We start from the raw sequence: 26,913 nt of genomic DNA, 5'->3' as shown, positions 1-26,913 counted from the left end.
GCAACCAAATAAACCCCACATGTGCTCAACGTTTTAGTATAAATAGAGGTGGCCTTCAAGTCATTTCAATGCACACTTGGGATCTCTTCCTCTCTCTACTTGTCTTTGGGTTTTAGGAGGAGAGATCCTAAGGAATAACGTTGCCCTGATTCAGAGGGTAGAAAGCGGAATTGCCGGAAAAGCCGGAACTGCCGGAAAATCCAAAAAAACCGGAACTACCGGTAAAGCCGGAAATGTCGGAACTGCTGGAAAAGACAGAACTGCTGGAAAAGCTGGAAAAGCCGGAAATGCCAGAAAAGCTAGAACTGTCGGAAAAGCCGGAACTACCAGAAAGACAGAAAAGCCGGAACTGCCGGTTGTTATGCAAGGGACAACTAACTAACATTGGGACAATTGTATGGTACTTAGCAGCAGATACACCAAGCATGCAATGTTACAGCTAGCATGCAAGGGACAACTAGCATGCAACAACAAGCATATTAAGGACAACAAGTATGCTAGGGACAACAAAAAAGCAAGGGACAACAAGCAAGCAAGGTGCAACCAACACATAGGTCAAGATGGCAACATGGTGCAGCAATGGCACATAATGTAGTATGGTGATGGGTACAATCATGATTAATGAAGCATGATGAGATGCAACATAGTGATGATGGGTGCAACATGATGCAGCGCGGTGAGGTGCAGCATGATGACAAAATGAAACACAATGATAGCTGAAGGAGTCACCTTGGAGGATGAGTTGAAGCAGCATGTCTTCCACTGATCTCATGTATCATCTTCTTAGAGATGATCTATGCTCTTATCTAGATAAGTCAAAGTGTTGACTTCTGTTGTAAACGTACTATCTCTCTCTCTCTCTCTCTCTCTCTCTCTCTCTCTCTCTGTGCTGAACTATTGAAGAACATATAAGAAGAATTCATCAAGGGTTCCCCACATTGGGGTTTGTCCCTGGCTAGCACCACATCTTGTGTCCACTTGTATTGGCTTGTCTTTTGCGATTTATGTTTATGTTCTATCTGCATTTTGCTTTAATACTGATGTGATTGCTAATCTGGAAAAGATATGGAGCTAACTATGAAAATTGAAATAAATTGCTCTAAGCATAGAACATACCTAAAATTAACAGAGTTACATTACCTCCAAATGATTTCTGAGTTGATTATGTTCCTTAATGGTTTCCATGAGGATTTGAACAAACTTGGCCTAGCCGAATTGTTTGACTGTTCTGAATCGATGAAGGCATCTACTTCAACCCAATATTTACCTAATTGAATTTCTACTGTTATGTACAATAGATCATTTGCTCTGACTATTTTCTTCATCAGGTTCATTTCAGCTTCTAAATCATATTGTTGGGAGAATTCTGTATTGGTAGAGTAACCAATGTTCTTGGGAACTGGACAAAAACTTGGAGCCTTTGAATATATGTCGTTTACCTTTCCTTTTCCTTTGATTATTGCCAGTTGTGCATGTTTCTCCTCTTCCTCTGATTCTTCTGATATGTCGTTTGTTTCACTGAATTTTGTTTGGCTGTACTCGCTTATGGTTTCTGATTCTGATTCTATCTCACAATCTGATCCAATACAAATATTCATTTTTTGACTTGTATCTAGACCTTCTTCTTCTACTGTGTCTTCTGTTTCAGATAGAATATATACATCAGAGCATTCATCCTCACTATCTACAACAGACCAATTATCTACAAATTCATCCATTTCCATACATTTTTAAAATTTTGATGAAGTATTTTTAGGACATTTAGCAGCAAAGTGTCATTTTTTCTTACAAATAAAACAACATCCATCTTTGACTGGAGCATTTCTTCTTTTTATGTATCTGTATTTTGGAAATGGTTTCCTTGGATTTGCTACCCGTTTTATCTTGTATTTCCCAAAGTGTCTTTTCTTATGATTTGTTCTTTTCATTGAAGTCCATGGGAGTATTTCTTTACAACATTCTTGTGATGGTTTAGTAGCATTTTCTTGAGCATTTTTCTGCCAGCAAAGATATTTCAGTTTTTGTTTACAATGATTTATGAGATCTACCCAATATATAGCTTGCAACTTTCTATCCCTTTCTTCTAGATCTTTCATTACTAAGTCACCTATGTTGTGTGGGAGTTTTGACAGAAATGTGACTTTAGTCATTAAATCATTGCTTAGCTCTGTTGTTATTACCAGCCTGAAATATTCTTTGGAGAATTCTTCTAATCTTTTGGCATCTTTTAATTCCATACGGGCCAGATCCACCATTGCCTGTTTCTTAGAGTCCTCTGGTTCTATACAAAACTTCCAAGCATCTTTTAGATGTTTATCTGATAAGCTCATGGTGTAGTTTGGATAAATAGTACCATACTGACATCTTGGAATCAGGTTGCCTGTTATGGACCCAATTCTAGCTTGCTCATAATCTAGATGTCTAGAGTCGAATAGCTCTTCTAAGACTGGAGCATTTATTCCATTCCTGAATAATGGAACTAAACCAAATCTTATTCCTCCATAGATATATTTGTCAATGCCACCCTTACTTGATATGAGTTTTCTCCTTCAAAGTAGACATGACTTCCTTCCTCCTAGATGAAATCCTTCAATCAATTAATGAGTCTCCTACTCCTATTATGACCTTAGTTAAATCCTTCCTTAAGATGGTGAGAGCTATTGATCTTCAGGCTGCCTTTTTTCTTCTTCTTCACCTTAGCTCGGGTAACTACTTGTGATTTCTTAGCAATCTTTATTATCTTCTTTTATCTCCTTATCATCAAGAAACTAACAAAACATGAACATGAAGATCAAGGACATAGGATGTAGGCTCTCAGCTAGTGAAAAACCCCTCTTCTAGGGAAAACCCAAAAAATTCTCCTCTCTTCCTTTAGAACCAAATCAAATTGAAATAGCCAAGACTCTTGACCTAGACAAAGACCTCCTCCAATCCACCAAGTCAACCTCCCAAGATGATTAGCTAAACTTCAAAAGTCAACTCAAGTCAAACTGCTTCAATACTACAACAAACTTAGATTTTGGCCCTCCTGTAACAAAAATTTCGGCCCTATTGCACACTTGCAATTTCGGCCCTTCTTCCGGCAACCCATAAACTCACACGTGTGGCATAAAAGAGAGAACTTTGGCTTCCTTTGCTAGACATGATGGTTCTTCCTCCTCCGTTTTAGATTTCTCCTTTTCTAGGTATTTCACATTTCTTTCTTCCTCTGACAAATGCAGATCAAAACTTGCTTGGTTGTTGATCAAATGAGGTCGAGTAACACTTCTATATATAACATTCTGTGTGGTCGAATTCCCTTAATGAAGCCAACTTGACTGGAGGGTAAGCCGACTTGGTAGAGGAGGGTTTACATGACCAATTACATAAAAATATACTTTCTTTCTTGACATACGAAGCCCAAGCTGGGTCTATTACATGATGACAAGGACTAAGACACATGACACAAACCCTAGAAGCACACAATGGGTACTTTGACCTAGAAACAAAATAAACAAAGCATGCAACCCATGCTCATAAATAATTTTTCTTTTATAAATATTTTTCTTTTTCTTTTCTTTTCTTTTGACAAATACATTACATCATGACTTGAATACAATTATGAAGACCGATACTAGTTAAATTTTTCAACATCTTCAACAATGATGCTTTTATCTTGGTCAAGTTTTGGCTAGAGGTGTTTGAGAGGATGGTTTATACAAGTTGCTATTGAATCTAGTGAGACTCCTAGTGCATGATAGTGGCAACTTGGGCGACCTATGGTATATGAGGCTGGGTCACTTGCACTATGGAGCATTTCCTATCTTAAAGGACATAGTGTAGGGATCGCCAAACTTCTAGATTGAGAAGATTGGAGTGTGCACTCGACAAGTATGCCAAGACTGCTTCCCAATCAATGAGCATAGATCAAGAGAGATTCTTGATCAGATGCATTCAAATGTATGTGGACTGATGACTTCAATGCCACTTTCAGGGCACAATTATTTTGTTTCATTTACTGACAATTCCTCTTGGAAGTCGTAGATTTGATTCATGAATACGAAAGGTGAGGTCTTGGAAAAGTTTCAAGAATTTAAATCTCTTGTAGAAAATTCAAGAATTCAAAGCTCTTGTAGAAAATTAGATAGATAAGAATATTAAAGTGTTGAGATTAGATAATGGAGGAGAGTGTATTTCCATGGAGTTTGAAACTTCTTATAAGGAAGTAGGGATCAAGAGGGAGTCAATAGTCCCTTACAACCCACAAAAGAATGGCGTTGTAGAGGAAAAGTATGAGTCCGTCATAGAGATTGCCAAGGCAATGATCCATGTTCTAGATTTTCCCATGCATCTTTGGGTTGAAGCATGTTGCGCAATTGGTCTCCTCGTGGGACCATTGAGTAGTTGGCACAATGGGATGTTATCCCCTCCAGCCTATTTCAAATCCCATGGGGGGGCATCTTTGGCCTATTGTGATAAGGCTTAAGGAATAGGCTCCCCCAACCTCGTGGAGTCTCGACTCTTGCTAAGTCATAAATTCCTGATATATATGACTTACAGGCTGTTAGATATAGTATATACTCTTGATGTTATAGTGGCAACCACTAGGTTTGATTTGATGCCTTGCCCAAATTACTCCAACGAGTCACTGATTCACCATGGTAGAAAAAGAAAAGAAAAGAAGCATGTTGCACAATTTTCTACATTCTAAATAGGCGTCCTCATAGGATTTTGAAGGAAAAGAGACTAGAAGAAGCTTTTACTGGGAAGAAACCACATGTATCACAATTTTAGGTTTCTGGTTGTCTTGTGTACATTCACATTCCCGAGGAGTAAAGAACTAAATTGGAACCATCTAGTTTGAAGAGTATTTTTGTGGGATACAATGAGACTTCTAAGGCTTACAAGGCCTTCAACAAAGATTGAAATTGTAGAGAAGCTTGCTGCCCCAAAATCTGATCCATAGATTCTAGGTAAATAAATGTCAGATCAACTACATTCCAGTGCAGGTACATAGACCATTTTTCCTTCTAGTTCATTTGGGCCCAAATAGTTTACCTGGATAATACATAAGGCATAGGAGCAAGTAGGAACTTCTATGACTTCTTTTTAGGTTAGTCATCCTCCTAAGTCGTTTCCTAATTATATTGCATTAATGTCTTATGATACTAATTGAAAGCCTTTCACTTATGAGGAGGTAGTTGGTGAGAAGGTATGGCGGGATGTCATGTTAGAGGAGTACAACTCCATTGTGAAGAATGGTCTCCGGGAGATAGTATTGAGATTAGTAGGGAAGTTCATGATTTCTTCCAAGTGGATGTACAAGGTGAACCATGTAATTGATAGTAGCATTGAGAAGTATAAGGTGAGGTTCGTAGTAAGAGGATATAAGGAGGGAGTGGACTATGAGGAGACCTTTTCCCCAATTGCTGGGTATACTTTAATTAGAACAATGATGTCTTTAGCATCAATACTTGATTGAGCTTTATATCAAATGGATGTTAAGACAACCTTTTTATTGGTCTGATTCAGGAAGAAGTATACATTAATTAGCCAAGGAGTTTTGAGGTGCATGGGTGAGATACCCATATATAGGTTGAAGAAGGCTCTTTGTGGGCTGAAGTCAGCATCATCTGCTTGGTACTCATGGATTGATGAGTACCTACATAGTTTGGGCTTCACTAAGACCACTGCAAATCTAAACTTTTCTTATCTGTTTAATAAATCTGATCTACTTATCTTAGTGTTGTATGTAAATGACCTAGACTTGATAGGTAGTTCAAAAAATCAGTGTTTTAAAAGTTTGACTCAGGTTCGGAACTGGCCAAGGGTCAACCCGACTCCGACTCGACTCAGCCGGTTTGATTTCAATGACTCGGTCATTGTAAAAAATACATTAAATATTTTTTTTTAGGAAAAAACATAATTTTAAAGATTTTCATTCATGTTTCCAAATACAATGCATTAGAATATAGAGAGAAGACAACATATGATCAAAGTAGGCTCATGAATATATCCATTATATCAAAATGGCACCCAGTGCACTGTCTAATACGTACACGGTATAGAGATCAAAACAAAAACAAATAACCAAGGAGGCTCTAAATGGCGTCTACAACAAAAGTAAACTATAAAACATCACTAGGCACCAGTACTACTGGCTACTACTAACCTCCCCAGTGAAGCTTCTGCCTCTAGATCTTTATAATGATACCTTGGGTTTAGAAAAAACCCAACTGCGTGTATAGGGCGATGGAGTTGATTGTTCCATCTTTGATCAGTGATTTCCCAAATGGGCCCATACTTAGCCACTCTATCCTTGTGTGATGCCTTTATTTGCTCCTTTGCTTGATCCATAGCCTCATAAATGAAGCCCATAGCCAATCCTTTCCCATCCACCAACCGCAACACCTTAACAAACCGGCCAGGGGTCTGGTTTAGTTGGCTCGGCCAGTTCGGTAACAAACCGGCCACTGAACCGGTTTTTCTACTGACCCAGCCCGGCCGAGGGTTCGGCTCGGTTAGATTAGCTGAATCCGATTCGGTCCAACCGAATTTTAAAACACTGCAAAAAATATCATAGCATGGTGCAACAAGAAACTGAAAAGTGAATTTGATGTTAAGGACATCGAACTTATGCACTATTTCTTAGGTTTGCAGGTTTTGCAGAGTTCAAGAGAGATGTTCCTTGGACAAAGTAAGCAGGCAGTTGAGATTTTAAAGGGGGTTTAGATGATAGATTGTAAACCCTTGTCTACCATTATGATATCTCATCTAAAGTGAGCAACAAATTCAAAGTCAGATTTGGTTTATCCATCAATTTATAGATAGTTGATAGATTCCCTCGTGCTTTTGAATAATAGACTTGATATTTGCTTTCTTGTAATACACTGGGTCAATATATGGTTGAGCTGAGGTGGATTCACTAGTTTGCTTCAAAGCATGTGCTCTGTTACTTGAAGGCCACAGTAGCTCATGGTTTGAGGTATGTAGGAGGTGATGATTTGATGGTGCATGGCTTTGTGGATTTTGATATGGCTGGAGATGTAGGTGATTGTAAGAGTGCTTCATGCTTTCATTTCATTTTGGGTTTAGGTATATATCTTGGTTTAGTGGGAAGTAGGCTGTAGGGGCCCTCAGTTTCACAAAATCAAAGTATATGGAAGCTAGTTCTACTAGTTGGATGGCTATCTGGCCTCACAAGTTGATAGCAGAGTTGACCTCTGATGTTGGAGCTTATAGTGATTCACTCTGATAATCAGAGTTGCATTAAGCTCTTTGAGAATCCATTGTTTTATGATCATCCAAGCACATTGATATTGGGTACCATTTTGTCAGAGATAAAGTTGAGAAGTGGACAATAGTCTCGGAGTATGTTCCTTCACATTCATAGGTTGTTGATATTTTGGTGAAGTCCCTGGCTAAGGGGAAGTTTGAGATGTTGAGGAAAACAATGGGCTTGGTAGAGAACACCACCATTGCTAGGAGGGAGTGTTAGAATTTACCTTGGTTTCTTTGCAGTTATTCTCGTTTTAGAAACATGCTTCAACATACCTACAGCACCCTGTAGAAACAACATACCTGTAGTAGTTTGTAGCAGTTGGTGAAGGGTCAACAGTGTTTAAGGATCCAACAGCAAAGGGACATGCATGCATCCGCTAGCCGATAGACGTGCTATTTCCCTCTTCAGTTCATTTGAGTTGAGTGCTAATATTAGATTTTCACTTCAGTTGTAAAATTCGAGAGCAGGTCTGATGTGGCTTCCAATTTTAGATGAGTGTATTATTCTAGGACTAAGGTGCTTCATTAGAGAAAACTTCTGCATGTAGCCTGGGTGCACTTCCGTATAATAGAATTAGGGCTTAATTCATTTAATTAGGGTGCATGAGTAGAGCAGAAGAGCTGCCCCTGTTGTTATTCATTCGGTTACCAAAGAATGTGTGTCCTGTTTTTCATTTCCTGAGTTAATAAAGAAAACAGAGATAATTTTCTGCGTGCTGTTATTTCTTGTTGGTTACTGTTTGTACTTTTCAGTTAGCATATGTTTTTTAAAATCAACCTCACAGATTTAGTTTTGAGAGTTCCCTAAGTTTTCACCTCTCTAGGGGTTGATAGTTTGCAGATCTGTTTACCATGTACTGAAATTTAACATTCCTTAGCATTCTTTATCAGCATAATGAGTGAATAGCGAGGCATAGCGATTAATGATTACAGTGGTCTGACATTTGAATTGCTTTCTTTTTCAAGTTTTGGTATTTTAGAAGCAATGGCTGTAATTTTATTTATTTCCCCAAGATATATTCCTAGTTTTCAATCAACATCGCTGAAAATCCTAAGAACTGTTATAACGTATTTGTGATATGTTTAATGCAAATATTTTCAGATGCCTTCTTCATCAGTTGACATTTTTGGTAATTAATCTCTATTACTCAAGGTTTGAAACCCTATTATGCAACTTGAAAAGGGATTTCCATTATCATTTGTTTTTTTTTTTTCATTACTACGTTAGGAATTTCATCTCTGTGGTTTTTCCAAACTAACAAAATATTCTTTGAAAATAATCAATGTTTGGTTCTTCTTCATTTGTTAAGATATGAGTTCATTTTTTTGAAACCAATATAAGGATTGAGAACTAGTCTGCTCAAACAAACTGCAGGGAGTTGGAGAGATTAAACAATCTTCTAAAATGTCTATTGAGGTACAAAAGAAAGAGTTTTGTTTGCCATTGTTTGGAATCCACTTTCTAATCATACTATAACTTCTTGTTATCTTTCCAAGCAGGCTCCTTTCTACGACTTGGCTTTTGGTATTGCTATCAAGAACGAAAATTCTTCTATAATGATCAGTTTGAATAAACCGACTTACATTCCCTAGTTGTTCATCACGCCTGTCTTGAATCTTTTTACCTTTTACATATACTAGTTGCTATATTGTGACCACCCATGTTATTGTTGGAGCAAGCAATGAGCTCCAATGTTGAATTAATATATTTTTCTGTTATAAAGTTACGTTAGATTAGTGTCATGACATTATATCAAATGTAATAAACGTTGTTATTTCGTGACCGAAATATGTAGTGTCACTAGTGTGTTTTAAACATTATTCAGTGTAATAGTCAATGTATGGTAATGAATCTCCCAAGAGACGTAAGTTAGGAAACCACGTAAGTAAACCATAAAATGACATGGACTAAATGAACATTTAAGTCACTTTATTAAGTGTAGCTAAATATATGTTAGGGCCGTTTTCATAATTGAAAGTCCTATTTAATACATGGCGTTATTTTTATTAAATAATAAGAATTTATTTTTATTATATTAAATTTGTTGTCACATTTGAGTAATATTGAATGCGAGAAGTTAGACATATTTTACAATTTGGGTGAAAGAGGTGTTATGTTTTCAAGTAATTAGTTAATGTTAACAAATAGAAAAAGCTGAAATTTGAATTTTAAAAATGATTAATTTTCACAATGTAAAAATAAGACGCACTATCAAATTTAGGTGGAAGACATCTATCATTTACAGAAGTGAGTAACGCTAATAAATGAATTAAAAAATTAAACTCTAAATTGTAAAAGAAAAATCCAATGAGCCGAAATTCACCTAAACCCTGAATATTTTTAAAAAGCAGATAAATCTGCACTTAATTTTTTTTTTTGATTGCTCTAATTGTTAAATAAATTAAGAAAAAAGGTACATTTATGTTAATGTGTAAATATTCTGCTCCACATGCCCTTCCGGAGAAAGTAGCCCTTTTATTGTCACAATGCAAATCTGAATTGGTTAATTGTGTTATGTTGTTACTCCAGTTAACATGCATCGTTCTCACATGTCTCCTAGATGATCTTTCTATGTTGTGTGCAATTATGAGTGTTTTAATTGTCTTTCTACTTAGAATAACATAAATTTCCTTTCTCTACATATCAGCTGTTTATGCTTGTAAATGGTTTTATGGAATACATTTTCATGGTTTTAAAAAAATTTTAATTTCTTTTGCCAAAGTGGCAGTTCAAAGATTTTCCAAGTAGCATACCAGGGCTATTTTCCCACAAAAGCACCATTGTATTAAGATGGCCAGATATGCTTGATATTTGTTTGTTTTATTTTGTTTCTTTCAACTATTAATTTTGTCTCATTGATGTTTCAGCTTAAAAAGTTTCGATCTGCATATGAAGCCCATGTTCCCATGAAATACAAGCATTATTACAGGAAGATGAGGAAGTATGCTTTCTGCTTATAAATTCTATTCTTGATGTTTTTGATGCTTTAACAATCCCTATTTGATATTATGGTGTACTTCTCATTTATATTTGTTCTTGTTAATCTTTCTTTGAATTGTTGGAAAGCAACAAGCAGTAGTAATCTGTGTTAATCCGATTATGTTCAGGGCTGGAGAATGGGGAGATCATGTTACTCTCCAGGCTGCTGCTGATCGGGTATGATATTGATTGCATTATTCGACCCATAAGTCATAAGATCATAAGCAATGTTTACTCTATATTGGACATCTATTTTGAAAAGGCAATTACTAATTATTTAATCACAATATTGCAAATTACCGTGATCGATAACTTTGCTTCCTTATTTGCATGAATCTATGCCCAATATTCTATCCTATTAAACTATCGTAAGGCAATAATTTAGTCCAGCTTACGAGCTAAAATATTTCACAACCTGGATATTTTTTAAGGATTTCTTGGAAATACCAAGGGAACACTTTGAAACTGCATGGCCACTTCGGAAACTACATAACTGTCTTGAGCGAACACAAACTCCAAAATTTGTTTTTGAAAGATTTCTTTGGAAGAGAGCATGGAATTTTATTATAATGGTCATCTCTTTGTGGTTGTAATTTTTCTTCAGAAACATTTTTCTTGATCTATTATCTGTGCCATTTTGTGACCAGGCTGGACTGGAAGTCCTGACTTCTGATTGCTACAAACCACATTTGGAAGGAAATTTTCCATTTGTGTTTGGTTGATATTGCTTCTCAATATCTTTACAACTGTAAGATTTATTGGGGAATTGTGGTGCACTACAGCGGAGAAAATATTTAAACGATCAGCGGACCACAATGGGAAAGTAATATCTAATTGACATCAGTCGATGATTGTCACAATTGATACTTATCTTTAGGATAACCTCGACCTATTCATTAATATGAACGACCTTTCATTGATCAATAACACTGACTAACTTATTATATATAGTTATTACATATATTCCTTATTAATGTTATATTAGGTTCATCATAGAAGTTTTGATGGTATTGATGGGAGTCTTCTATTACAAGTAAGAAATTTCATTTAGTTCCAAGTGAAGAGGTGACTAAAACAAATAACTATATGGGGATTGTTACCCACCAAAAGTGGGTAACCCCATAGGAGAACTTTTTTCCTATCTTGGACAGCCAGCCAACCAGCAGCCCTACATATTGGCTCAGTTATGATGATATGCTACATTCCTCTGCCATTTGAATGGGTCATACATCTCCCACCATCCAACATTGCTCTTGAATGATGGTGGGCTACCACTTAGTAGGTACTTTAACGATCTTGCAATCAAGTGCTTTTACTTAATGTTTTGGGCATTCTAACATAGATAAGGGGGTGATTAGGATGATTGACTGATCTTCACTGTAAACTTGTTCTCTCACCTTATTAGAGGGGTTAGTCTTTAGCCCTAGTTCAGTGGGCCTTTGCTAAGGCCTTAAGGTTATAGGAGGGGCACTACTTGGGAAACTTGGATTGAAGTAGCGCGCCCATAGCCATTCCATACTTACCACTCTTCACCTTTCCCTTGATATCACATCTATCCATCCTTCGGGTTAAGTGTCATTGATTCATTGGGATTTGGCACCCATACATCTGCATCTTTGAGTTAGGGCTGGAAAACTTGTGTGTGGAGGTTGATGCAGCTACAAGACAGATAAAAACATAAGATGGTCACAACAAAAAGAAAGAAAAGTTAAAATGCAAAAGATGGATGGGATATAATTATCACGTGGACAAAAGCCTAGCATGAGCTCTACCCCCCTCATTAGCTATCACTTGGTTCCAGAGCACTAGATGCTCTATCTCATCATAAGGAACCCTTGCATGTACCAACCCTGTTGAGCGAGAAACTGACTCATTTTATTGGGTTAAATAAATGCTATATCATAAAAAGCAAGCTTGGACACCTAGGCTACGCTCCATATCAAAGCATTATAAAAAAGAAGTAAAAGCCACACCAAAAGGGTGGGAAAAACATGTCGATAAAAGGTGTAACTCGTGCCTCCACGATTGCTCCCTGCATACATCTATGCATTTAGGATGTGGACCTCCACTAGCTAGTCCCATGGCCATGACACTTACCCATGAAGTCTTTCCCTCGGTTGTCATTACTGTCACCAATACCTAAGAATTGAAGGGTTTGCCTTGAAAATGTCACCTCCCCTTAGGGCTTGGAAGTACCTATAGGGTTGCTTACCTAGCCACCTCTAGTAAGGTAGGGAACACTTTTACAGGGCTTGTTCTTGTTAGAATCTAGATATTTGAAGGTGATCCTTGTTTGAAGTCTTACTGTGCTCATAGCAATTAAGAATGGTCCACTATGATGCATCTATGGTCATTGTCTCTGATGAGTGGTTGCTTTCAGTTGAGTTTGAGATGGTTTTTCCATGTGGTTTTTCATAGCGTAATAGAGGCCTAGAGGGCACACTCCACAACAAAGCGTTGGGAAATTTGATGATTTTAGTAGATGATTGACACCTTTGAGCACCCCCATATGTTGAAATGCTAAGCTCACTTTGGTTAGTGTTGGAGATTCTTGATGATGTACACAATGGGCCCGTCATGCCCCCAGGTTGGCATTGACACTGTTTGATGGACATCCCTTTATCTAGAATCCAAATGATGATGATCATCCCGAGGATAATTAGGGAGGGCTTGTACCACCTCATGAGGCCCCAACGCTGGAGAGAGATTGCACCACGTTGCCTTGATGGCACCAATGGAGTTGATGCAGGGTACCTAGAGCTAGCTTTTGAGTCGTGGAATAATGTGCAAAAATATTATGACAACACAATATCTAAGAATGGCCAAGAAGAAAAAAAAAATAGAAAAACCAATTCACAAGACAAGTTGCTTGCGCGAAATGAAGTTTATTATTGCATAATGATTTCACATTTTCACAACACTCAAATGGGTAGGAGGGACTAGCCATACATAATATTGCTTGCTTCTAACAGTGAGTTGAAACCTTCTCCCATAAATAATGAGAAGACTTGGCATCCACAACTTGGAGACTAAGTTGTTACAATGAGAAATAAAATTTTACATGAGAAATCTCCTACAAAAGGGGGTAAATTTGATACAGTAGGCCAAATGGCTAGCTTTAGGAGACTCCACCTTGCTTGATTTGTATTGATTTGAGGTTTGCTTGACATAATTTGGCTTGAGTTGCTTGAAGGGAACCCTCCAAAAATGACATTAGGTCCAATGCCCCCTTGATTTGTTCTTAAAACCCTTATTGTCTTTCTTGAGGTGATCCATGACTTGCTTCGTTGAGGTCAACATTTTCCAATTTGAGCTCGTGGGTTTGGTTGGAAAAAATTGTAGATGTCTTTTGACATATCACATGCCTCATTTGACTTAGGATTGACCCCAATATCCAAAAGAGTCCACTCATGCCACAAAAAAAGGTCGGACCCCTTTGATTGAGGATATCATTCTAATGCCTTGATATTTTGATATTGTTGGCATAAGACTTATCCCATGACTAGGTAACTTTGGTGGAATGCAGAACCAAAAGAGATGCTTAAGGGGTTTGACTCTCCCATGTTGGGGATGATGTGAAGTTGGACACACCTAGGTAGAGTAATCTCTTATCTAATGGTTGATCTCTCATATCTAGACACCAAACAAAATATGCTTTTTTGGGTTCCAAACCTGATTTCCAAATACTATGAAGTCTAAATAACTAAGATATTTATTTTGACTTGAGCCTCCAGAGTTTTTTCAACTGAATTTCAAGGAAGTGGCTTGAAGAAATGCTAATTGCATGGTTGGCTTATATCTGGAGAAAGCTATGGCCTCACCCTAATGCTAGTATCACTACTAGGCTAGAGGCATTGTGAGGTTGAGCTTTAACACTGTTAGTTTTTGTAGCATCAGATGTGTTCTAGCCATGAAATTTGGTGGAGAGGCTAGAATGCATGAGATCTCCAAAACCCAGGACTCGTTTCTAGAAATTCCACCTAGAGATGACTTAATTAGATTACTGGTTAATTAATCAGAATTAATTAAGTCAACGTGAAAATTCTCTAGAAACTCATAAGGATCGACTCCGATATGATCCTGGCCCTTGATTAAGTTTTAATCTTGGCCGTTGGTGCTCCAACAGAGGATTATAAGAAGAAGTCGATGGGCATTTGGAGAATACACCAAACACTTGGTGTTTGGTTATGGTATGTTCTATGCTTAGAGCAGTTTACTTGTTTTTCTTATTATTATCCACAGATTAGCAATCACATGTACATTAAGTAAAGTGCAGATAGAACATTAAACGATCAACAGAAAACAAGCCAAGACAAGAGACATAAGATGTGGCGGCTAGCCAGGGACAAACCCCAATATGGGGAAACCCTTTGATCAAATCTTCTTTTATCTTCAATAATTCAGCAGAGAGAAATAGTACAAAAATCTGATTTATATCATCAGCAGAAAACCCTAGATCAGCCCTAAACTAGGGCAGTCAATATCTGTCAAACCGGAGGTCGGATTGTAAAAATTTATGTTTTCCCACCCCGGTTTTCAGTTTCTCCTTATTTCTCCCATGTAGTTAAATGCCCATTCCCATAACCATACATTTAACAGACTGAAAAAAATAAATATTGCTGAAAACACAAATTCTGGAAATTTTTCAGAATGCTGGAAATTGCAGAATTAAAAATCAGCAATTAAAAACAGCGATTAAAACACATTAAAACACTGATATTTTTGGTCAACTTGACCCTGGAAAAACCCCCTACAACTCTTGGGGAAAACCAGTTTGAGAGCTCTTCTTTATTTCTGAAAATTGTCTTTTTACAGTGAGAATTATTCAGCAAAAAATCAGCAAGCAAATTTACAACTTATCTCCTTTCCCGTGCCTCACAGCAATCTGGAAATTACAGCAAACAGGACAGCAATAAATGCTGTACGACCTCCGTTTAGTGTGCAGAAAAATCAGCAAACTGCTCCTCGATTTTTGTGCAAAAATCTGCCTTTCACTATGTGCTGAATCAGCTGTACAAATCTGCGCAACTGCTGCCTTGGAATGTGTGCCAAGCTGCTGTCTCCTTCTCCTTCCTGCTCAGAAATCTCTCTTGCTCTCTTGCTCTCCTTCTCCCAATCTGCTCATGAAAGAATGAATGACCTTTTCCTCCTTTAATATAACTCCAAGTGACTTTTGGGTGATCCAAGTGACTTTTGGGTGATCTCTAAATCCAATGGCTGAAATAGATTTAGATCAATGGTTGAGATTAAATGCTCATTTAAATCTCACTTTCTATTTTTTAATTCACCCCACTTTAATAAAGACCCACTTAGTCATTTATTTCCAAAGTCACTTTTCCTTTCTAATTTTTCATTGACTTTATAAAAGTCACTTTAAAATTAGACTTAATAACTTTATCACTTAAAGTCACTTTTAAATTAGATTTAACTTTATAAAATTATAAAGTCACTTTAGGAGAAAAATTAAATTCTTTTGGACACTTTTTCCTAGGCCAAAGATCAAAGCCTAAGGGAACCACCTGTCCTCCGGTACCAAATTTCAACACTCCCTCTTACCGAGGAAGGTGTTCCTCACCACACCCATCTTGTCTCTGAAGTAGACATGCTTGCCCCGTGGTAAGGCTTTGGTAAGGATATCTGCAACCTGCTCATCAGTGGAAATATACTCAAGCTTCACAGCTCCCTTCTGAACATAGTCTCTGATGAAATGATATCTGATCCCGATATGCTTTGACCTGTCATGAAATACTGGATTCTCCGTGAGTTTAATGCAACTCTGATTATCACAGTAAATCACTGAAGGTCTCAATGGCTGACCAAATAAGCCAAACAACATCTTGCGAAGCCAGATGGCCTCACAACTAGCTAGACTGGCTGCCATATACTCTGCTTCCGCTGAACTCAGTGCTACTGACTGCTGCTTCCGGCTGAACCATGACACTACTGCTGAACCCAACTCAAAACAACACCCTGAAGTGCTCTTCCTATCAGAAGCACAACCTGCCCAATCAGAATCAGTGTATCCTGCCAATCTCACTCCATCTCCCTGCCTGTAGTCCAGACCATAATCCACTGTCCCCTGCAAGTACCGCAAAATGTGTTTTGCAGCCACCTAGTGAACCTTCCTAGGCTCACACATAAACTGACTCATCGTGTTGACTGCAAAACAGATATCTGGTCTAGTGTTGACCAAATACATCAAGGAACCAATCAGATTCCTGTACAATGTGGGATCCACCAACTCGGAATCCGAAGCATGAAGCTTCTTCCAGTTGGTGATCATCGGTGTCGACATGGGTCTACAATCCTCCATGTGGAATCTGCTAAGGATGTCCACAATATACTTCCCCTGCCCCAGGAAGAAATGCCCCTCCTCCTGCCACACCTCCAAACCCAAAAAGTAATGCATCAAGCCGATGTCCTTCATCTCAAACTCCGCCGCAAGATCTCTCTTGCAGTGCTCTATGAGTCTCTTTGCACCTGTAATGATCAAGTCATCCACATACAGCACCAGAATGAGAGGCTCCTCACCAATCACAATAAAGTAAAGGTTCGGATCTGCCTCACTCTTTGTGAAACCCATCCCCTGCAAGTATGCATCTATCCTGGAGTACCAAGCTCTGGGAGCTTGCTTCAGGCCATAAAGGGCCTTCTTCAATCTGCACACATGGGACTCCTTCCCATGCACCTCAAAGCCCTGTGGCTGCTCAATGTACACCTCCTCCTGTATGAAGCCATTGAGAAATGCGGTCTTCACATCCATCTGGTGGATCTTCCAACCCATCTCTGCTGCTATCGATATAATGGAGCGGATCGAAGTATATCGAGCCACGGGAGCGAAGGTCTCCTCATAATCAACTCCCTCTACCTGGGAGAACCCTCTAGCCACAAACCTCGCTTTGAATTTCTCAATGCTGCCATCTGCAGCATGCTTTACCTTGTAAAGCCATCTGGAAGTAACCACGGATTTGCTCTCAGGCCTCGGCACCACCTCCCAAACATCATTCTTCATGATAGAAGAATACTCTTCCTGCATGGCCTCTCTCCAGACCTGTTGGCTAGCTGCCTCCTCATAGCTAGAAGGCTTAGAGTCAAGGATGCTGGTAACCATCGCCATATAACTACAAAACCTCTCAGGTGGTCTACTCTCTCTGACCGGCCTCTTTGGCTCAGCAACAGATGTGGCATCTCTCAAGGTGTCCTGAAGCCACTTGGGCTTCCTCTTCCCTGAGCGCACTTCTTCCACCGGAGAATGAAACTCCTCCTCCTCATCATCATCAGTAGCCTGAACTCCTGACTGTCTGTCTGCTGTCCTCCTGCCTGCACCTGAACCTGTAGAAGCTGAGGTACCGTGTGAACTGTCCATCAGTGGACTCCCTAGTGAACTGCTCTGTGAACTGCTCTGCATGCTGCCCGGAGCACCACCCCTCTGGCTCGATGAGCCACTGCTCACTGACGGACCTGACATCCTCATAGATGTACCTCCGGATCCTCCTGATCCCTGCCCACTGGATCCCTGCGACTGACTCAACTGCTGCTGAGGGTCTGGCTGATCCAGATACTCTAACTCCCGTGACCTCCTAAAGGCCCTGTCCTCCTCGAACTTCACATCCCGTCTGACAACAACTCTCCTCTGTGCAGGAATGTAAATCCGAAAGGCCTTTGAGGTCTCACTGTAGCCCACAAAGATACCCTTCTCTGCGGTGGGCTCTAGTTTGGTCCTCTTCTCCTTGGGTATATAGGAGTATGTAATGCATCCAAAGATATGAAGATGACCAAGATCAGGCTTCTTCCCAGAGAAAGCCTCCTCCGGAGTCATGTGCCCCAAGGCACGATGCAAACTCCTGTTCTGCAAGTAAACAGCTGTGTTGCAGGCCTCTGCCCACAAGAACAATGGCAACCCCTGATCATGTAACATAGCTTTGGCAGCCTCTATGATGGATCTGTTCTTCCTCTCCGCAACCCCGTTCTGCTGGGGGTTGTAAGGAACAGTGAACTCCCTCCTAATGCCTGCCTCCGCACAATAGTCAACAAACTCTCCAAGGGTGTACTCTCCTCCATTGTCCGACCTCAAGGACTTGATCTTTCGGCCTGTCTGTGTCTCCACAAGAGCTCTGAACTCCTGAAACCGCTTGAAGACCTCACTCTTGGTCTTCAAGAAATAAATCCAGGTCCTCCTGGAGTGATCATCAATGAATAAAACATAGTACTCATACCCACTCAAGGAAACATGAGACATCCGACCGCTCACATCGGAATGAATCAAATCAAGTATCCCCGTCGCTCTGCTGTCACTGCTGGAAAAAGGGGATTTGGCAAATTTGCCCATCGCACAACCTCTGCAAGTATCAAAGTGATCAGTACTGAAATCTGGCACACCTGTAGTGATCTCCCGCAATGTCCTCAAGGCTCCATGATACATATGTCCCATCCTGCGGTGCCAAATCTCACACAACTCAGAACTGCTAGCTCTGCTGTCGGTACTACTGCTCAATGCCAAAAGGGGCTGAAATGCAAACTTGTACACCTTTGTATGGCGTACACCTATCACTCTAGCTGAATCAGCTGGAGCGCCCCTGGGATACATCAACACCTGTCCTCCCCTGAACAGTACCTCATATCCTCTGTCCTCCAAAGCTGAGACGGATATGAGGTTCTTACTCATCCCTGGCACATAAAGAACCTCTGACACCTTCAAGGGAGGTTTGGACTCCCTCTGAAATGTCACTGTCCCCACCCCGACTGCTCTAACAACTCTGTCATCACCGAGTACTACCTCAATATCAGTGCCATTCTCTGAAAGCTCTGAGAAGTACTCACGGACTCCTGTCATATGACGTGAAGCCCCACTGTCCACATACCAAATACCTGTAGATGCTCCGCTAATCGAGGGAAAAGCATGCTCCCTCTGAACCTGTGTGGCAGGTGATCCTGCACTAGAGGACTCACATGTAGTGAACGCAAACTCTCGGTCAAAACGACCTGCAAAGTCCTCAATCTCAGCTGAAGCTGCCACGTCCTGGTTCTTTCCCTTCTTCTTCTTCTTCTCCGGACACACAACTGCATAGTGTCCCATCTTTTGACAATTCCAACACTTCACCTTGGAATAGTCCTTCTGTGTGTTCCCCAGTTTACCTTTACCTTTGCCTTTGCCCCCACCACTGCTTGTGGAAGCCTGCTTCTTCCCTTTGCCTTTCTTGCCTCCTGCCACCAGTGCTACATCCTCATCCTGCTCAACTGGCTTGGCTGCCCCAAGCTGTCCTTTTCTGATCTCTGTCTGAATGCAATCATCCCAAAACCTCTCCCATGTGGGAAGGGTCTCACGTGCACAAACCCCATCAGCAAAGTTCAACCATGAACGGGGGAGGCCATTCACTGCAATACGCACCAACTCAGTGGATGGAATGGCCTCTCCAATCGCTGCCAACTCATCTCTCACATTGGTAATCTTTGTGAGATATCCAGCTGCACTATCATTACACATCTTAATGTTCTTCAGCTTCTCCTTCAGGACCATCTTCCGGTTCTCATTGGTACTCTGGTAGAGATTGGACAATGCTGTCCACATCTCATGGGCATTGCTCTTTCCTCTCACATGAGGAATGCAATGGTCTTTGATTCCGTCTAGAATCAGCCTCTTACCCTTATTGTTCTTCTTTTTATACTCAGCCAACTGAGTAACATCAGTGGGCACAACAACAGGGTTCTGTGCGGTATGCACCATGATATCCCAGACTTCTGCCTCCTCAAAGATACTCTGCATTCTCTCCTTCCAAACGCTGTAATTTATATGCCCATCCAGCCTATCCTCCACCCTCAATCCCAATGACATCCTGCTGTCCTAAAACTGAAAAATAGCACTGCTGTAGTAAAGATAAAACTGCTGTTTATGAAAAAATCAGCTTGCTGGAATTTTCTGAGTGAAAAATCAGCAACTGTAATTTTTCCTTTTGCTGTCCCAAACTGCCCTTCAGCACTCAAGCTCTGATACCATGTAAAAATTTCTGTTTTCCCACTCCGGTTTTCAGTTTCTCCTTATTTCTCCCATGTAGTTAAATGCCCATTCCCATAACCATACATTTAACAGACTGAAAAAAATAAATATTGCTGAAAACACAAATTCTGGAAATTTTTCAGAATGCTGGAAATTGCAGAATTAAAAATCAGCAATTAAAAACAGCCATTAAAACACATTAAAACACTGATATTTTTGGTCAACTTGACCCTGGAAAAACCCCCTACAACTCTTGGGGAAAACCAGTTTGAGAGCTCTTCTTTATTTCTGAAAATTGTCTTTTTACAGTGAGAATTATTCAGCAAAAAATCAGCAAGCAAATTTACAACTTATCTCCTTTCCCGTGCCTCACAGCAATCTGGAAATTACAGCAAACAGGACAACAATAAATGCTGTACGACCTCCGTTTAGTGTGCAGAAAAATCAGCAAACTGCTCCTCGATTTTTGTGCAAAAATCTGCCTTTCACTATGTGCTGAATCAGCTGTACAAATCTGCTCAACTGCTGCCTTGGAATGTGTGCCAAGCTGCTGTCTCTTTCTCCTTCCTGCTCAGAAATCTCTCTTGCTCTCTTGCTCTCCTTCTCCCAATCTGCTCATGAAAGAATGAATGACCTTTTCCTCCTTTAATATAACTCCAAGTGACTTTTGGGTGATCCAAGTGACTTTTGGGTGATCTCTAAATCCAATGGCTGAAATAGATTTAGATCAATGGTTGAGATTAAATGCTCATTTAAATCTCACTTTCTATTTTTTAATTCACCCCACTTTAATAAAGACCCACTTAGTCATTTATTTCCAAAGTCACTTTTCCTTTCTAATTTTTCATTGACTTTATAAAAGTCACTTTAAAATTAGACTTAATAACTTTATCACTTAAAGTCACTTTTAAATTAGATTTAACTTTATAAAATTATAAAGTCACTTTAGGAGAAAAATTAAATTCTTTTGGACACTTTTCCCTAGGCCAAAGATCAAAGCCTAAGGGAACCACCTGTCCTCCGGTACCAAATTTCAACACGGATCACCTTGATTCCCGTGCCAAAAAATGTGGCGTTCCAAAGAGAGTCAGCTTCACCTCCTACGCAGTCCAGAGAGAGAGAATGTTGGTCAAAGTTTTGATCTGCAGTTTGTAAACCCTAGAAAACTACGTCCTTCCTTCCCACGTGTGAGAGAGAGACCTTTCTGTGCAAGAGAGAGAGAGAGACTCTTTTTTGCACAGAAGAGAGAGAGAGATAGATGAAAAGTGTGTGTCCAAATGAGGAGGAGGCATCCTGTATTTATATGCAAACGTTGATGATGAATAGATGCAAATGTTGGGCTTCTGAGCCTACATAAGTTGCTGGCCAACTTTGACAATTAGTCCATAATCAAAATAAATTCATATCTCCATAAATACTTATCGGAATCGGATGATCTTTAGATCAATCCTACACCTCTCGACGAGAGGAATCTAGGAAAAATATTATCAGCCATGAATAAGGTGACCCACATGAAGTTTGGCCCTAGTTTCCAATTTTAACACTCCCTCTCAACTAGGGAGAACTTCATCTGCAATCTGTTGGACTATCATTGTTGTCCATCCATCAAATGCACTGTCCTGTATGGCTTGACCCTACTTGCTCTGCTCTGCTTTGCTTTTCTCTTCTCGGTTCTGCTCTGCTTTGCTCGAATTATGAAGAAGAAGAAATGATCGAGGATGTATCATACCATCCTCCACTGACCCGAAGTCAGTCTCAGAGTGTGTACCACTCTCACTAGTCCCAGACCAGTATCATTGATCCCAGATCAATGAAGGTCATCCTAGCATAGGGAGTACGGTAGATACAACGATGCGTCCATCGGTACTACTATGGTCCCTATCCTCATTTCCCTGCTCGTTGATCAAATGAGAGGTACTTCCCATGAATCCCACACTGCATGGGTAGGATGCCTCGACAGGAGAACTAATCATCCTGTCCACAGGAGAGCGAATCATCCTGTCCAGTGGATGCCACGAAGAACTAATCATCCTGGCCTACAGGAGAACGAATCATCCTGTTCCATAATCGCCATGGAGAACAAATCATCCAGACCCACAGGAGAACTAATCATCTTGTTCCATAGTCGCCACAGGGTGTCACAGGGGAAGGTTGAACCTTTTACCCTATACAAAGTGCACCAACAGGGGATGGTGAGTCATCCTGTGGTCATATGTCGCTCCAAGAAGTACCTCGTGCCCCCCTAGAGCTCCCAAAGCTCAGTACATCATACTTGACCCTTATCAGAGGGTCTCTGAACGACACCAAGTCATTCTCGGAAAGTCAGGAATTTGACCTTTCCTAAGGGCTTTGTCAGAATGTCGGCAACCTGTTCATATGTACCGATATGTTGGAACCTTATTGCTCCTCGCTGCACCATATCTCGAATATAGTGGTACCTGATATCGATATGCTTGGAGCGATCATGAAATACAGGATTTTCTGATAAACGGATCTCGCTCTGGTTGTCACATAGAATCACGGTGGTATCCAATGTAAATCCAAACAACTCATTGAAGAGCTTTCGCAACCAGACTGCCTCACAAGAGGCCATGCTAGCAGCAATGTATTCTGCCTCGGCGGTGCTCAGAGCCACTGACTTCTGCTTCCTTCTCATCTAGGATATCGAGGCAGATCCCAAAGAGAAACAACACCCGGATGTGCTCTTCCGGTTCTCCACATTGCCTACCCAATCAGCATCAGTATACCCAAGTAGTCTCACATTTCCAACAGTGTATCTTAATCCATGAGTGATTGTGCCACAAAGATATCTCAGCAGATTCTTGGCACCAATCCAATGTGAGTGGCGAGGCTCAACCATATGTTGTCTCAAAGTGTTGACTGCAAAGCATATATTTGGACAGGAGTTCACCAAGAACATTAATGCTCTGACGAGTTGATGATACTCGGTAGTGTTTCGTAAAATAGGTCCAGCGGCACTACCGCTCAACTTCTTAAAGTTAAGCTCCATAGGGGTAGTTACGGGCTTGCAGTCCACCATGCCGAATCTTTCCAATATCTTCACCACATACTTTCCTTGGGATAGAAAAATCTCTCCTGGTTTCTGCCAGACTTAGAGTCCTAGGAAATAGTACATGAGTCCTAGATCTTTCATTTCGAATTCAGAAGCCAGCTCCCTCTTACATTTGTGAATGAGAGGGTCTGCACCTGTTAGAAAGAGGTCGTCAACATACAGCACCAACAAGTGCTATATGTTGAAGAGGTTTGTCATCTTCAACCTTAAAGTAAAGGTTAGGATCAACTTCACTCCTATTGAATCCCAGCTTCATCAAGTAGCTATCGATCCTCTTCAACCTGCACACATGAGATTTTCGATCATAAATCTCAAATCCTTCGGGTTGCTCTACGTAGACCTCTTCTTTGATTGAACCATGCAAGAACGTGGTCTTAATGTCCATCTGATGTAGGTTCCATCTTTGTGAAGCCGCAAGGGCTATGATCGAGCGGATGGTGGTATATTTGGCAACAGGTGCAAATATCTCGTCATAGTCTACACCTTCCTTCTGGGAGAAGCCACGAGCGACAAAACGAGCCTTATACTTTTCCGTACTTCCATCAGCGGCATGCTTTATCTTGTAAAGCCATTTAGAAGTGACAACTGTCTTGTCCAGGGGTTTGGGAACCACTTCCCAGACATCATTCTTCATAATAGACTCATATTCTTCGGTCATAGCATCCTTCCATACTTGATGCTCGACGACATCTAAGAATGATGAAGGCTCATTTTGAATGATCGTGCTCATGATGGTCAGGTATCCCTAATACCTGTTAGATTTCTTACTTTCACGGAAGGTTCCTCCGGGTGCAGTGTGTCCTTCAACATCATTAAGTGTCCCCTTATGCCATGAAGGCCTCTTCCTAGAAGAGGAAGGCTCAGGTGGAGGAGGATCAATAGGATCCATGGGTTCTTCCACATCGGGCATTGTTTCATCATCTTTTTCTTTCGGTTCCCTGGTGTCAGCTTCTTGAGAGCTCCTCATAGTAGGAAGATTGTTCACCTTGCTGAGAGCCATATCTTCGTCAAAGGTGACATCATGACTAATCACGACTTCCCTTTGACTGGCTACATAGATTCTATAGCCCTTAGTATTTTCACTATAGCCCACGAAGATTCCTTTCTTTCCAGATGCACCCAATTTATTCCTTTTCTCTTTCGGCACATGAAAATATACAGGGCTTCCAAAAATTCTAAAATGAGATACGTCAAGTTTCTTACCAGTGAACATTTCTTTAGGAGTCTTGGAACCCAATGCTTGATGAGGGCATCGGTTTTGTACATATATGGCGGTGTTTGCAGCTTCGGCCCATAGAAACTTCGGAAGTCTTTGATCATGGAGCATAGCACAGACAACTTCCACAATTGTACGGTTCTTCCTTTCCGCCACACCATTCTGTTCAGGAGTGTATGGTGTAGTAGTCTCCCTCTTAATGCCAGCCTCTTTACAAAAGTCATGAAACTCATTAGATTCATATTCAGTCCCATTATTAGTCCTTAAGATCTTGATCTTCTTTTCGGTTTGATTCTCGATCAAGGCTTTGAAGTGTCGAAACCAGGAGAACACTTCATCCTTCTTTTTCAAGAAGTATATCCAAGTCTTGCGAGAATAGTCATCTGTAAAAGTGAGGTAATATGAATATCCTCCCAAGGAGTTCACAAGCATCATACTAGATATGTCTGAGTGAACCAACTGTAATATATCGAAGCTCTTGCTTTGGCTTGAGGGGAATGGTCCCCTTTTGAGCTTTCCTTTGGCACACCTCGGACATACACCTTTTTGCTCTACTCGGAATTCGGGCATCCTTGTCACCATTTGTCTTACATTGGGTAGAGCTTTATAATGAAGGTGAGCAAACCTCCGATGCCATAGTTCGCACTGAAGAGATGTGTCACAAGACATGACACCTAGCAAACTTCCTCTGGCCTGATATAATGAATCAACTCAAAACCCAAGAGTAAAAGCATCTTTAAAGTTCTTTTTCCATACACGTACCTTGCCATTATTGAAAGCCACCCTGTAGCCTTTGTCTTCCATTGCCGAAATGCACACCAGGTTCTTTTTGGGATCGGGTACATATAATACATCTTGTAAGTGGATGGTATTACCTTGATTCAATTGAAGAGTGACATTCCCTACGCCTTTCACGGGATATTTTTAATTGTCTCCGAGAACAATTCCTATGTTGGTTTCTTTCTCTACCAGATTATAGAGAGCTTCTTTGTAACTAGTGAAGTGCCTTGAGGCACCACTATCAATAAGCCAATTTCCCAGCGAGTCTGGGCGAGCAGTGGTAGATAGAGCGGCTGGTAGATAATACTCATCTTGCTTATTGTCAACAGTGTTAAATTCATACCTGGAATTTCTTGCCTTCTTGAATGATTGTTCTTTTCCTTGATTTCCAACACTCCTTTTACCACGACCATTTGACCTGCCATTTCTTTGATTGCCTTGAGAGGGATTTTGATCATCATCCCGGTGTGAGTTCCTTTTATCAGGACACTCCCTTGCATAATGACCTGGTTTATTGCAATGGTAACATCGTCCTTTTCTTCTACCCTTTGGTCCAACCTTTCCTCTGGATTTAGCCTCGGAATTGTTTCTTCTTTTAGTATGAGAAGGAAAGGCAGCGGGATGGCCTTTAAGTGTGGGCATTTCCTGTTCTTCCATCCTTGCTTCTTCTTGAATGCATCTTGCCATTAATTCCTCAAATCTAGGAATTACATTATTGTTGAGGAGAGTAGTCCTGAATATATACCATTTAGATGCTAGTCCTCCAAGAGTTGTGAGTGCCATTTCCCTGTCAGGGATTACTTCCCCAATAGATAGGGAGATCGTTCTTGATCTCGGTGATCCTTAAGAAATATGCTTTCATATTTTCATCTTTGCCCTTCTTAATTTCCTTCAGTGTATTTCTAAGAAACAGAACTTGATTTGCATCATTAACTTAAAATAAACTCACCAGTCTATCGTAGATTTCCTTGGAGGTGTTCAGCTCAGAAACATAGGCCACCAAGCGCTTGTCAATAGAGTCCCGGATGATCTTTTTTGCTTTGACTTCTCCCTTGGTCCATTTGTTCCTGGCAGCAACGGATGCATTTGATGGAGACTCAACAACTTTGCCTCGCACATGGTCCAACACTTCTTGTTCTTCTAATGTTAGATCGAGAGACATCTTCCATCCGTGGTAGTCAGACTTCTCACGAAGTTTGTCTTCAGCAGGGAAGTGTGTTGAGGACCCCATAGTTCTTTTTAGATAGCCTTTCCAACCTTCTCTTCGGTGATTGCTCTTGCTCTTGCTTGGACTTTGTCTTCACCTCAGCTCTGATACCATGTTTAGTTATGGTATGTTCTATGCTTAGAGCAGTTTACTTATTTTTCTTATTATTATCCACAGATTAGCAATCACATGTACATTAAGTAAAGTGCAGATAGAACATTAAATGATCGACAGAAAACTAGCCAAGACAAGAGACAAAAGATGTGGTGGCTAGCCAGGGACAAACCCCAATATGGGGAAACCCTTTGATCAAATCTTCTTTTATCTTCAATAATTCAGCAGAGAGAAATAGTACAAAAATCTGATTTATATCAGCAGCAACAAACCCTAGATTAGCCCTAAA

The 26,913-nt window shown here is 40.3% G+C and overlaps 1 protein-coding gene across 1 annotated transcript in view; it reads left to right on the top strand.

Moving 5' to 3' along the window:
• Positions 1–26,913, top strand: part of LOC149199567 (OVARIAN TUMOR DOMAIN-containing deubiquitinating enzyme 12-like) — a 223,619-nt gene that overhangs the window by 124,237 nt on the left and 72,469 nt on the right. Inside the window, exons 6-7 of the mRNA XM_089402487.1 lie at positions 10,129–10,202; positions 10,369–10,417. Coding sequence (XP_089258613.1) covers positions 10,129–10,202; positions 10,369–10,417 — 123 coding nt within the window. The remainder of the gene's footprint in view (positions 1–10,128; positions 10,203–10,368; positions 10,418–26,913) is intronic.

The sequence above is a fragment of the Pinus tabuliformis genome, chromosome 2_1 (assembly GCF_031772625.1).
Source record: "Pinus tabuliformis cultivar Carrire ecotype Pingquan chromosome 2_1, CPIR1, whole genome shotgun sequence".
Lineage (NCBI taxonomy): Eukaryota > Viridiplantae > Streptophyta > Pinopsida > Pinales > Pinaceae > Pinus > Pinus tabuliformis.
Note: the sequence above shows the minus strand (reverse complement) of the source record. Positions and strands in the feature narration are given on the sequence as shown.